At 28.5% G+C, this 13212-nt stretch overlaps 1 protein-coding gene across 1 annotated transcript; it reads left to right on the forward strand.

Annotated features, from left to right (window-relative positions):
* Positions 1-8347: 8347 nt before the first annotated feature.
* LOC115951011 (aluminum-activated malate transporter 8-like) lies at positions 8348-12441 on the forward strand. Its single transcript, XM_031068323.1, has 6 exons — positions 8348-8639; positions 8732-8881; positions 8976-9245; positions 9457-9587; positions 9731-9871; positions 12103-12441. The coding sequence occupies exons 1-6, from the start codon at positions 8348-8350 to the stop codon at positions 12439-12441; spliced, it is 1323 nt and encodes a 440-aa protein (XP_030924183.1).
* The last annotated feature ends 771 nt before the right edge of the window (positions 12442-13212 follow it).

A 13212-nucleotide genomic window follows, 5' to 3' on the forward strand; every position in this document is an offset into this window, starting at 1 on the left:
TATTGTTTAATTACTACACTACACGTATTTATTTGGTTTTTTTCTTTGAGAGGTAAATTTAGTTGGTTAGTTCCATACAACTACAACCTACAATTGTGTCTATCTAAATATTATAAACAAAGTCTAAAATAATAGGATAGAAAGAAAAACAAAATTCAAAGCGTAAAATATTAAAATGTGTAGTTGTGTGCGTGGAAGTATAGCTAATCCCAAGAATTAAAAAATAAATACATAAATAAATAAAAATTTCATTGGGAGGATATACACACAGGAAGAATTGATAATAAATTTATTATCTACTTTTTTTTCAAATATTTTTTTTAATTTATTTTTCTGGATAAATATAAAATTTTTGGATTAAAAAAAGAAGCTAATAATGTTAACAACTTGATTTTTACAATATAACAGAAAAAATATTTCTAATTACGTTAACAACTTGATTTTTATATCAACTTTTTCACAACTTAAATTTATTGTTTTAAATAGAAACAACTTTTTATCATTTTTTTTTTGGTTGAAGTTTACCGTGGTTGAAATTTTGTTTGTTAGATAAATATAGGAATGATTATGGATAATAGTTTTATTATACCATGACTCTCATATTCATATTTTCAGGTCACTGTAAATAATAAGGCCAGATTCATGATTTTTCTTATTAATATTTTGAACGTCCAAGTATATATCATCACTTCAAAAAGTAAACTCCCAATTTTTTTTTTCTTTTTTTAGGGAGTTTTCTTAAGGTTTTGAAACACTCAATCAAAAAATTCTATTGTTATTGAGTTTTTCTCAAAAAAAATTCTTGAAGTTTATATTTACATGTTTAGTTTTGATAGGGTGAAATTTGGTGCCTCCTCCCTCACTTTCAAAGACAAAAAATCAATTCTTATGTAAGTGTATCTACTTTTATTTTTTAATGTTTAGTAATTTGGGTTGTTCATAATTCTTAACTATTACATTGAGGTTATCACTTAAATATGCTTAGAATATTTTTTAAAAATTATTGAATTCAAGGTTTTTCATTTAAATATGGGCTTTAATTATGCAAACTACCTTTATAATTTTTTTAGGCATCTTTTTTTTTTAATATTAGTTGCATAGTTATCTACCATATTCCATTCAATTAATTTTGGACTTATATATGATTTTTTTATTAATTAATAAAACCTTAATCTTACAAAATATTCATTCAATATATAACTTAAAGTAAAAGGTTACTTCGTTTAAAAAAGTAGAGTAAAAGATTACTTTATTTTTATTATCTATTTAATTTTAGTTAAAATAAAATTAATTTTTTTTCATTAATTTACACGTGATTCTTTATTAAACCGTGTATCGCACGGACATAATTCCAGTGATAAATATTTTAAACTTGTTGGACAATATTATGTGGTCCTAGATTTTTTTTTTCCTTTTTTTCTTTTAAGTTTGGTTAATGTATGCCCTTAGGCACATATTAATTATCTATTATGGAAATTGAAAAAATTTTCAAAAAAGTTAAGGGAAAACTACATAATTAGTCCTTAACCTTTACACAATATCTCAATTTAATCCTTAACGTTTCAAATGTGTCAATTTAGTCCCTAACCTTTTGGTATTGTGCTAAAATGGTCCCAACCGTTAAGTGATGGGTGGAAAATATTGACGTGGCTAACGGTCAAAATAATTTTTTTTTTTTTTTGTCACATAAATTGCCACATGTAATGCCACGTCAACATAAGCTTAAAAAATTAAAAAATAAAAACCAACCAGTACATGTCCTTCATTTTTCTTATTCTTTTTCCTTTCAGTTTCTTTTGCTTTGCTTTCTTGGGAAACAAACGTGATTAGAAACCCATAACTGAAAATTTATACTTCATTTTCCAAAATCAAACAAGGTAAAAGCAATATTAATGACAAAGCAAAAATTGCGAAACTAACAACAAACCCATTTAGGAAAGAAACTTCAAATACACAATATTTATGTTGATTACAGAAATTTAAAGGCCCTTCACAAAGTCCACTATTATTTTCATCGCTCACAGGCATAATTGTATTGATGCTGATAAAGTCTGATACTAGGCCTAACAACAAATTGTTAGTAAGACTACAGAATTTTATGGACTATTTTGATCTTTGGGTGGGACTCGGATTAAAGAAGAAATATAAAATGATGCTAACAAGCACAACACTTTGACAGTGTGTAGGAAGAGCAAGGGTAAAAGATTTGATCATTAATTGAGATTAATTAAAGAAGAGGAAAATTTTGATTCCAATAAGCACGATAGTGTTTACGGCGAGCAAGAAGAACATGGAAATTGAGTGAATGGCTTAAGCTTCAAAGTTTTGTTTTTCCCTGGTCTGGTTGCTAGGAAAATACAAGAAAAATAAAGTTTAATTTTTCAATTTTGGGTTTATAATCCTATTTGCTTCCCAAGAAAGCAAAGCAAAAGAAAATGAAAGCAAAAAAAAAAAAAAAAAAAAAAAAAAAAAAAAAAAAAAAATATGAAGGACATGTGACACTAGTTTTTTAAAAGCTAATTATACTGACGTAACAATACATGTGGCAGTCTATGTGACAAAAAAAAATATCTTTTATTGACCATTAGCCATCTCAATATTTTTCATCACTTAACAGTTGGGACTATTTTGACACAATATCAAAATATTAGGGACCAAATTGACACATTTAAAACATTAGGGATCTAATTGAGATATAGTATAAAGGTTAAAGACTAATTATGTAGTTTACCCAAAAGTTAATTAATTTTTTGCTTTCTTGTAAAAAATTCCTTAAAATGGTTTACTAACTTATGCCCTAAAGGTATACGTTAGTAAAACCTTTTTTTTCTATGCTTAATGGGTGGAGTCAATAGAGCTTCTTTTCTTTCTTTCTTTTTTCTCATACCGTACTAGCTTTAATATATTTTAACTGAATGCAAATTTTGACAAATTCACTATTAAATTAAATTATATCCGTATATTATCCATATTTGCAAAATTTTAAGGTAATTAAAGTTCAACAACTATATAATCAATCATTTGTTTCAATTGACATGCATATTATGAACATATAGATCATGTAATCCAACTGTTAGATTTTCAAAATATGAATTCAATAACAAGTTATTGGATGGTGGGATGGTGTAATGTTGCTTAAAGTTACATCATGTGTAACTTAAATCCAACCCATAATTTAAACAAATTATTAATGACATAGTTATTGATTCTTGATTACCTTGAAATTTTGGAAACATGGAGAATATACAAAGTTAATGTAATCCAACGATGGATTTATCAATATCCACATCCAATTAAAAAATATTGAGTGGTATAACACAACTTAAAGTTAAACCTAGTGTAACTTGAATTCAACTATATATATATATATATAAATATAAATATATATATAAATATTATATATATATATATATATATATATCACACACACATATTATCACTAGACTTTTTCTTCCCCTATTCACAAATGGCAATTCTATTTCCTTTTCCAACTTTGTAAGAGCATTAGTATTAGTTGTTTTTAAAACAATCTATTTTAACATACAAAAAAGTTATTTTATCTATTTTAACAAAACATTTAGCAATACACTTTGTGAGGGTTTCGAAACACGTTTGAGTTTAAAGTTTGTGTTTTTTTTTTTTTTTTTCCCCAGTGCGTGAACAATAACATCACATGAGTTATTGTGCAGGAGACAAAATGCACTATTCATGCACTATTCACGGGTTCCACTGCATTATTCACACATTAAAAAATTATTTTGCTATAATGTTTTCAGTTTCAACAAAAATAAGTTGTATTCAAATGGACCCTCTATATCTTATCTCTTACTTTTAACACATCACCATTAAACTAACCTAAAATAAAATCAACCTTTCATTAAAAAAAAAAAAAAAAAACTCAACCACAAAATCATAGACATGACATGTGAGAGGAGAGAATAAAATGAAAAGAAAGAATAAAAAAATAATAATAATAATAGCATGTAGTACCATAAACTAGGACATATGATGGAGCTCACTTTTGCTCTATGGTGCACTGAAGTGCTAAAATTTAGAATTTAGCATCAGCTATGCAAACAAAATGCTATTTTGACACATCAAAAAATTACTTTATCTATTTTAATACACTATTTTACAATATATCTTACATCATATCTTCTATTATTTTACTACTTTATGTAAATATTTTTTATATATTATTTTTTTTATTCATTCTTTGTTAATAGATGAGAGAGAAAATAATAAAATAATACATAAATTTTTAGCACATTAGTCTTGTAGTTCTAAAAGTAGAACATCACTATAGCATGTGTCAAAGTTTTTTGGCATTTGGCATGTGTCAAATCTAATTTTATTCCCTCCAATTCTTCCCAATTTAAGAGAGAATTTAAATTTGAGGTTCTGAGGGAATAAAGAGGAAGGAATGTTTCCTGTTACTTATTTCATTCTCTCTCACTTAAATCCTAAACAAGAGAATGACAAGAAAACGAATATTTTAAAATTATTCAATTTATTCCATTCAATTCTTTTCTCTCAAACAAATTGTCTAAAAAAAGTAACTGTGGCATTTACATAAATAAATAATAAATCATTTTTTAAACTTATAATATAAGTAACTCATTAAAAAAATATTTGGCATTTACGCAAAACTGAGGTCTGAATAGGTGATCTGCCATCCAGGGAGATGTTTTAGGAAGTTCTACTGGCACGGATAAGCATTGTAAAAACAGAAGTACAAAGGGTAGTCCTAAAATATCTAAGGAGAAAGCTGCTACCACTGCATTGAATGCACTGCAGTTAACTTTCTAGCTGCATTAATGTGAAGAAGACCCTTGAACAGTGTTGCATTGGCTACCCCAACGCACAGAGGGACTGAGAGGGTGTCCGATAGGACAAACACTCAAGTGGTGGCTTAGATGATCAACAAGTGAAGGGCCAAGATTGCCTAAGGAAAACTATATAATAGAAGAGACCCTCCATGGAGAAGAAACCAAGAAATCAAGAGAGAAACACTGTAGTAATCAAGAACCAACTTTGAAATCAAACTTGTGAGAATCATATAAGAACGGATCTCCTCAGACTATGCCGAGGACGATTTAGTTTAAATCAATCTATCTTTCTGTTCTTGTCATCTGAATCCACTTTATTTGTAATCTAACTCATTTTAACCCAGTTTTCCGATTCACTCTCTACAAATTCATTATTTTGGGCTTTTTGGGCCTAGGTCTATCCATCATCTGGGCTAGGGACCCAAATCTGGTCCTTACAAACATACGTATATATACATTTAAAATTAAACACAATTTTTATCTAAAAAATATAACTAATTAGTCAATATATATATATATATATATATATTTTAAAGTTAACGTAATTAGTCACATATTAAAATTCTTACCTAAATTTAATACTACCTATGATCACTTTTTTTTTCTAATTTTTAAAAAGATAGAATATGTGGTGATCTTTGTTATGTGGTGATTTTTATTAGTAAATGTGATTGTTTTTTTTATTTATTTAATTTTATAGTTCATTAATATTAGATTCTTAGTATTTTGCACTCATTAACTCACTTGACACAAAGATTAAATAACTTAAATGGATAATTATGGTGTGGTCCCCACACAAATTTAAACACATGGCACAAAATTGGATTCTAATTTCAAAATTTAATTGAACTTTTTCTAAGTTTTACCTATTAATATATATATATATATATATATATACACACACATATAGATATGCTTGCAAAATTTCAAGATGATATGAGATCAGCAATTATGTCATTGTTCAAATATTTAAATTTTAAGTTTTTATATTTATAATTGCGCATAAAATATGAGTTTATAGATCGAATAATAAATAACATTTGATTGACATAAAACTTGTTATGCGTGTTACAAACATAGAGAACAAATAATTTAATAGTGAAAAGATTGTTATATTAATCCAATAAAAAGTTATTAGGCAATCTAACATTACTTAAAGTTACACTAGGTGTAACTTAAACTTAATCCATATACATGTAACTATTCTTTGGATTTAATTTTTTTTATATATTAATTAGCCTAGCCCTTTTTAAAAAATTTATGGTTCACCTCTTGGCCTCAAATTGTATTGAACAAATCCTATTCAAAAGTTATCAAATATTAATTAATTGAAAAAATGGTAGGTGATAGCTGATAAGTAAACCTCTTTAATAGAGAAAAACACACTATGTATTGAATATATGAAACCTCCGTCTCCCATTAATGTGGATCCCACATTTGTGGGTTTCACCCTTATGTGAGAAGGAGGATTCATGCACCCAATGATATATCAATATGGGGTTCATTTTCATGTGAAAGGGAGGACTCATGCACTTGATGCATGATATATGTGGATCCAAAGTCCACCACTCATTTGAGAGGGAGGATTCATGCATCCAATGGTATATCAATATGGGGTCCACCCTTATGTGAGAGGGCAGACTCATGCACCTAATGAATGATGTACCTCCTCCTTTTTATTTTATTTTTATTTTTGATAGAGTTTCAACATATGACATCAGTTTCTGATGATTTTATTCTTTATTATCAGACCAAGACAATAATTGGTTTTTAGTGTAGGTGAAAATTGAAATTCAAAATCTCTTATTCAATCATAAAAGACTTTACCAATTGACTTAATTCTAATCCACACCTCCTCCTTTAATAGAAGCTTTCTCAATTTTTCAGAAACAAATGATTAGTAAAGGCAAAATAAAATATTTGGGGTTCAATTCCCGTCTACACCAAAAAAACGATTTGTATCTTAGTCTAATAATAAAGAGTTATCATCAGAAATGAATGTCATAGGTTGAAACTTTCTTTAAAAAAAAAAGTGTAAAGACAAAATAATAATAATAATAATAATAATCTAGCCCAAATATCTCTTCGCCCTCCACACAGAAAAATTATAAGATCCACATTGTAGATAAGTGATGTGGTCCACTATTTCACTAAAAAACTTCCACTTGTTTAAAGTTGTTAGTTAGAAAAAAAAATTTTAAAAGAAATTAATTACCGACTCAACAATTTTAAATAAATAGAAGTTTTTTAGTGAAATGACGGACAAATAACATAATGCACCAGAAAACTTTATAATTTCTTCTCCAAACGAACGTATATCTTTCCTAAGATTTCTTTCTTCGCCCTCCACGTGAATATATATCTTTCCCAAGATTTCTTTCTTCGCCCTCCACGTGAATATATATCTTTCCCAAGATTTCTTGGATCCCACATAAATGTATAACTATTGGCCCCAAGTGAATGTATCTCTAGGCCCAAAAAAAAAAAAAAAAAAAAAAAAACCCTCTGGGGCTAATATGTCATTGGCGATATTTTAATCACTAAATGCGTGAAAAGTGGCTGTTAAGAGCCTTTTTTTTTGGCTGGGTAAATGAGGGGTCCAAAACCCCGAGCTCATGGTATACATTAGACACTAGATGCCACTAGGATACAAGTCCCAGTCACGGCAGTTAAGAACTATGTTATGTACACAAATATTTTTTCAAATTATTAAGATGATAATTATAAGCGGTGGAGAATCGCTTTTACATGGACCCATAGCTAATATCATATTTATTTTTCATTACTTATAAAATGTTATTTTTTCACAAATGTTTAAACTGACAATTATGAACGGTAGAAAATCACTTTTACATTCACCCATTGTTAATATCAATTTATAGCATTCGCTTTTAGAACTTACAATAAATTATAAAAAGTTATAGAACAAATTGCATCACTGAACTTATTCAATTAAGAAATCATCTAATTTTAAATTCACGGATCTCCCTCTCCCAAAAAAAAAAAAAAAAAAACACTTTAATAATAGAATGTTCAAATTAAAAAAAATATATATATAACAGTTTGACTGTAGACTTCCCTCGTTTATTCCGTCCATTAATTAATTGTAGAATATAGAGAGTCAGCTTTTTCTTTTTTGTGGGTTGCATGCAGCATGCGTGCTTGCGTACGAATGCCATGAATTTGGCTTTCTATATCTTAGTAGGTTTTCTTTTCTTTCTTTCTTTTTTTTTTTTTTTTTTTTTTTTTTTTTTTTTTTTAAATGTTATTTTTCAAATAGTTGACACGTCGTGCGTACTTCGTAAACCAATATATAGCGATAGAGAACACGGTCAATAGAATTAAATTTAAGCCTCAATTCCATTTATTTCATTAACAAATGTTCTCTCTACTAGACATTTTCGCTAAACATCATAGCTCCCAAACCCTTCTATCTGCTTACTATTGTTGGCCTCTATCCTTATTATTATTTCTCTTTCAACCATAGAAACCTTGCCCTTTCAACACAAAGAGCAAAGATGATGAGTCCTGAGACTGCTGGACGTATCACTAATTATTATTATGGATTGCCATCGGAGCGCAAGCCATTGCTTCCGCAGTCATGGGATAACAAGGTATACCGGGTGGCAAGGAAGATTAAGAAAGTAGGACAAGATGATCCACGGAGAATAGTCCATGGACTAAAAGTAGGTCTGGCTATCACATTGGCTTCCTTTTTGTTGTTCTACACCAAACCATTCGATCTTGTTGACCAGCAAAATGGAATTTGGGCTATCATGACAATTGCTCTTATCTTTGAGTTTTCTGTTGGTAATTAAGCTTGCAACCTATTTATAGTATAACAGCTAGCTACAGAATTGGAGCTCAACGTTTTTGTTTTGTTTTGTTTTCATCTTCTATAGGAGCAACTCTGGGAAAAGGCTTAAACAGAATGGTGGCAACGTCGTCAGCTGCTGCTCTAGGTGTTGGAATTCATAAAATAGCAATTCGTTCTTCAGGTACTAATAAGGCAGGGAGGGCCACGGTGATTGGATTCTTCGTCTTTACCATGGGTAACATTTTACAAACATACAGATTCTGATATTTTAGTGTTAAAAGTTCGAACTTTTCAAACTCATTTCATTGGTTGAGAGGTGTGATATGCAGGTGCAATTTGTACATTTATGAGATTCGTTCCCGCGCTCAAGCCGTATGATTACGGGCTAATGATATTCATATTGACCTTCTCCATGGTATCTGTATCGGGTTACGAACCAGAAAATTGGTTAAAAGACGTCCAAGACAGGATAGTAACAATCATCATCGGTAGCGTTATCGCTATTGTTGTATGCATCTGTATATGCCCTGTTTGGAATGGAGAGGATTTGCAAAATTTGATTGCTAAGAACATAGAAAAGCTTGGGAATTTCTTAGAAGGTATACTTCTAAAATAATATTGCCATTATACTATTTCATATACAGTAATATATATTCCTAGAATCCTAGTAAAATAAATATGTCTATTCATGCCCCATATTCCTTTTCATTCTCTTTTCTTTTCTTCTTTTTTATTTCAATTTCTCAATGACTTTCTTTTTAATATTTATTTTAAATTTGAGAATCAGTATTGACCAATACAAACTTACAGGATTTAAGGATGAATACTTTCATAAGGGTGAATACTTTCCAAAATCAGAGGATGGGCAGCCATTGGATAATAAACCATTTCTTAAAGGATATAAAAGCGTCCTTACTTCGAAAAGCAGTGAAGAAACTATGGTGGGTATAAAATTGGTCACCCAAACCCTCGTCTGTACCCCAAAAATAAAAAATTATTTGAATTCCATTTTTTTAAAACTTTTATATATTTATATATATATATATATATATATTTAATTCTATATATTTTTTTAAACTTTCAGGCTAATCTAGCTAGATGGGAATGGCAATATCGTTTTGGGTTCAAGCATCACTGGAAACAATATGTTAAAGTTGGAGCTTTAACACGGGAATGTGCCTACAAAATTGAAGCTCTTAATAGCTACTTTAACTTTGAATTCCAAGTAAATCATTACTAAAATTCTAAATAGATAATTTATTTCCACAGGTCATCAAATATAGAACTATTTTTTTTTTTGGCAGATATAAAGTTTACCAAAATTTGTATACTCATGCATATATTTAATTTTTTCTTTCTTTTGGGTTTTTGTCACCAATGTCTTTTACACTAATAATATTAATAACATATACATCCCTTAATTATAAAAATTATTAGTTATTTTACAATATAGTGATGCGGTACTCATTCCTCACATAAATGGTACTATAAATTTAATCGGTGGAACTTACTATCATATGAAAAGAAAAGAAAAGAAAAAAAAGAGTACCACCAAGAATAGATCTACCTTTAGACCAAGGGGGGCCATGCCCATGGCCCCTTGCCCACGCAAAGTTTTATTAAATTTTATATGCTAGTTCGTAAAATTAAAATTTTTAGAGTGTTTAGCCTCCAAAAAAAAATATATATATATATATATATATATATATATATATATATATAAATTGCACTCCCACAAAAAAAGAAAAAAAAGAAAAAAAAAGTCTATTAAGTAATTTTTTTTATATATAAAAATAGCTTTTAAAAATTGTAGTATTTCATAATAAAATAACAATATTACAACTAGAATGTATAAATCGATTACTTTTGTAAAAATAATATTCTAATACAATTAAAAAATAACAAAATTACAAATAGATTATACAAGTTTTTACAAAAACCCACTCAAGTTCATTACTTTTGTCAAAATGATACATGAAAATTCTTTAGTAATTCTAATACAATTATATTTAAGGCAAATGGCTAAAGAAAATTTATTGTTAAATCCAAAAGAAAGTAAGTATTCAGTACGAGAAATAAATGTTTACATAATGAATTTTATGTTTTGTCAACCCAACTCTAACAATACACACTTTTTTGGAATATGTGTTTAATATGATTAGTTTTAATAATTTTTTCGAGTAAAAAAAAAAAAAAAATTATTTGTGGATTCCAATTAAATCAATCGGTGAAGTTTTTGATAGTTAAATAAAATATATGAGGTTTAATCTCCGCTAACATCAAAAACCGATTGCTATATTGGTCTGATGATAAAAAACTATTTTCAGGAACGGACGTCATAAGTTGAAACTCTAAAAAAAAGTCTTCAATTTATATTTATTTTATAGCTTTTAATATTAAAAAAAATTGGGATAGGAAAAAGTGCAAAATCACGTGAGATGTCAGTTGAAAAGAAAATCGAATATTTTTTAAGAGATTGATTAGAATGGTTGTTTACCAAATGATTTTTAATTGGCATATTACTTTGTTAATTATGGGTCAAAGCTTTTTTTATATATTCTAAGCATCTAGCGTATTCAACAAGTTTATTAATATTATGTGTGGTAGCTAAACATATTTTTTAAAAATAAAATTTCAAAAGTTTATAACGTTGAAAGTTTCAAAAAAGTAAAAAATTATCTTGTAACATGATAAAAATATATTACACATGCCATACAATTGACCTAAATTCACTTTTTTTCTATAAAATCTATATTTCAATTACCTTATAATATACTCATCACACGCACTCTGATGTGTGATAAGATTCTTTGAAATTGAGTAAATTGATGGATTTAGTATGTGCTAATTTTTAAGAAATAATGTATCAAACATGCATAAGATATATATTTAAATAAAGAGAGTGTGCTAATTTTTAGGAAAAAGATTTATCTAGTAGTCTTTTTTTGTTTTTGAATTTTGTTGAATTAAAATTTTAACCCATTTTTTATTTTTTTTAAATAAGGATCATCTAATTAGATTAGGGGTACTGTAGACATTTTTTGAAGTCATAACTAACTTTTTAAATCCTTTAATATATAGAGAAGAGATAACTTATTCAATTTTATATGAAATTTTTACATAACCATGATTTTTGGTAATAAAAATCTAACAATAAATTAAAATTTTACCTATAATTTTAGTTTAGTCATTTCTCACAAAATATGAAGAAATTTACTCTTATTTTCAAGCAAAGAATAAATACATACATAACTACATGGAGGGTGTGTGCGTATATGGTGATTTGAGTTTTGTACAATTTCATTTTGTTCCTAGAGGTTACCCTCTAAAGGAAAGATTCTTGGCTTCGTCCTTAAGTACCACATTGTTATACTCGTGCAATATTGAATGATTACCCTTTAACTTTAACTATATCATAAAGTGACTTCACTAACCTATTTTTTGCCGTCCTCACAGGCCTATGAGTTCAGAAGCAAAATTCAAGAGCAATGCAAACAGATTTGCTCAGAAACTGGAAAAGCTCTAAAGGAATTAGCATCAGCAGTTAAAACTATGACCAAACCAACATCGGTCAATATCCACATAGAAAAATCAAAAGTCGCTTCTCGAAAGCTAAAACTTTTACTTGATATAATCCTTTTGGAAGATTATAATCTGCGAGAGATTATACCACCTGCGGCAGTTGCTTTAATCCTAATTGATGTTGTACCATGCATCGAGAAGATTGCCAATGCAGTTCATGAACTAGCCTACCTTGCACATTTCAAGACACCAGACTCTATACTATCACCGTAGTGATATAAACATATTTTCTCCATGGTGAAATTGCTGAGACTTTTCGATGGGAGTTAATAGATTTTTCTGCTTAGTTCTAGTCGACCACAAGAGTATTAGAAGGCTCAACTTTGAGTTATTTTTTTTTAAGAACGAATAATGATTATCACACACTAACTATTGCATATCCACAATACATACACTGCTACTTAGGCTGAAATCTTGTTATGGACATACGATTTCACTAGGAATGTGTTCGATAAAGATTGTGACAGGATGTAACCTATTTTTTAACCTCAAGATAGTGAATAAGCTCTGTACGATGTATATAAGGAGATGCCGCTTGTGAGCCTTAGAAGTTAGATAAAAGAAATGTAAAGGAGATGATAGCATTTATAATATATTATAAAAGTTGGATCCCCAAAAGGATGTACACAACGATGACACATGTTCATTTAAACAAATTATCATGTCATGTCATCTCTTCTTAAAACTAAAAGACTCATAAAGAGATTTTATAAAAAATGACTATTTATGTACTACTAAATCATTTCAATTTCTTTTCTAAAAAAAAAAAAAAAAAAAATTCAGTTTTCTCTAAATTCTTTCATTTTCTTCTTCTTCTTCTCTCTCTCTCTCTCTCTCTCTCTCTCTCTCTCTCTCTCTCTCTCTCTCTCTCTCTCTCTCTCTCTCTCTCTCTCTATATATATATATATATATATTATAAAAGTTAGAACCAAAACTGGTTGACGTATATAATCATTTTGAACAAAATTTATGACTTCATTTTCT

Source organism: Quercus lobata, chromosome 1, assembly GCF_001633185.2.
Source record: "Quercus lobata isolate SW786 chromosome 1, ValleyOak3.0 Primary Assembly, whole genome shotgun sequence".
In the NCBI taxonomy this organism is placed as follows: domain Eukaryota; kingdom Viridiplantae; phylum Streptophyta; class Magnoliopsida; order Fagales; family Fagaceae; genus Quercus; species Quercus lobata.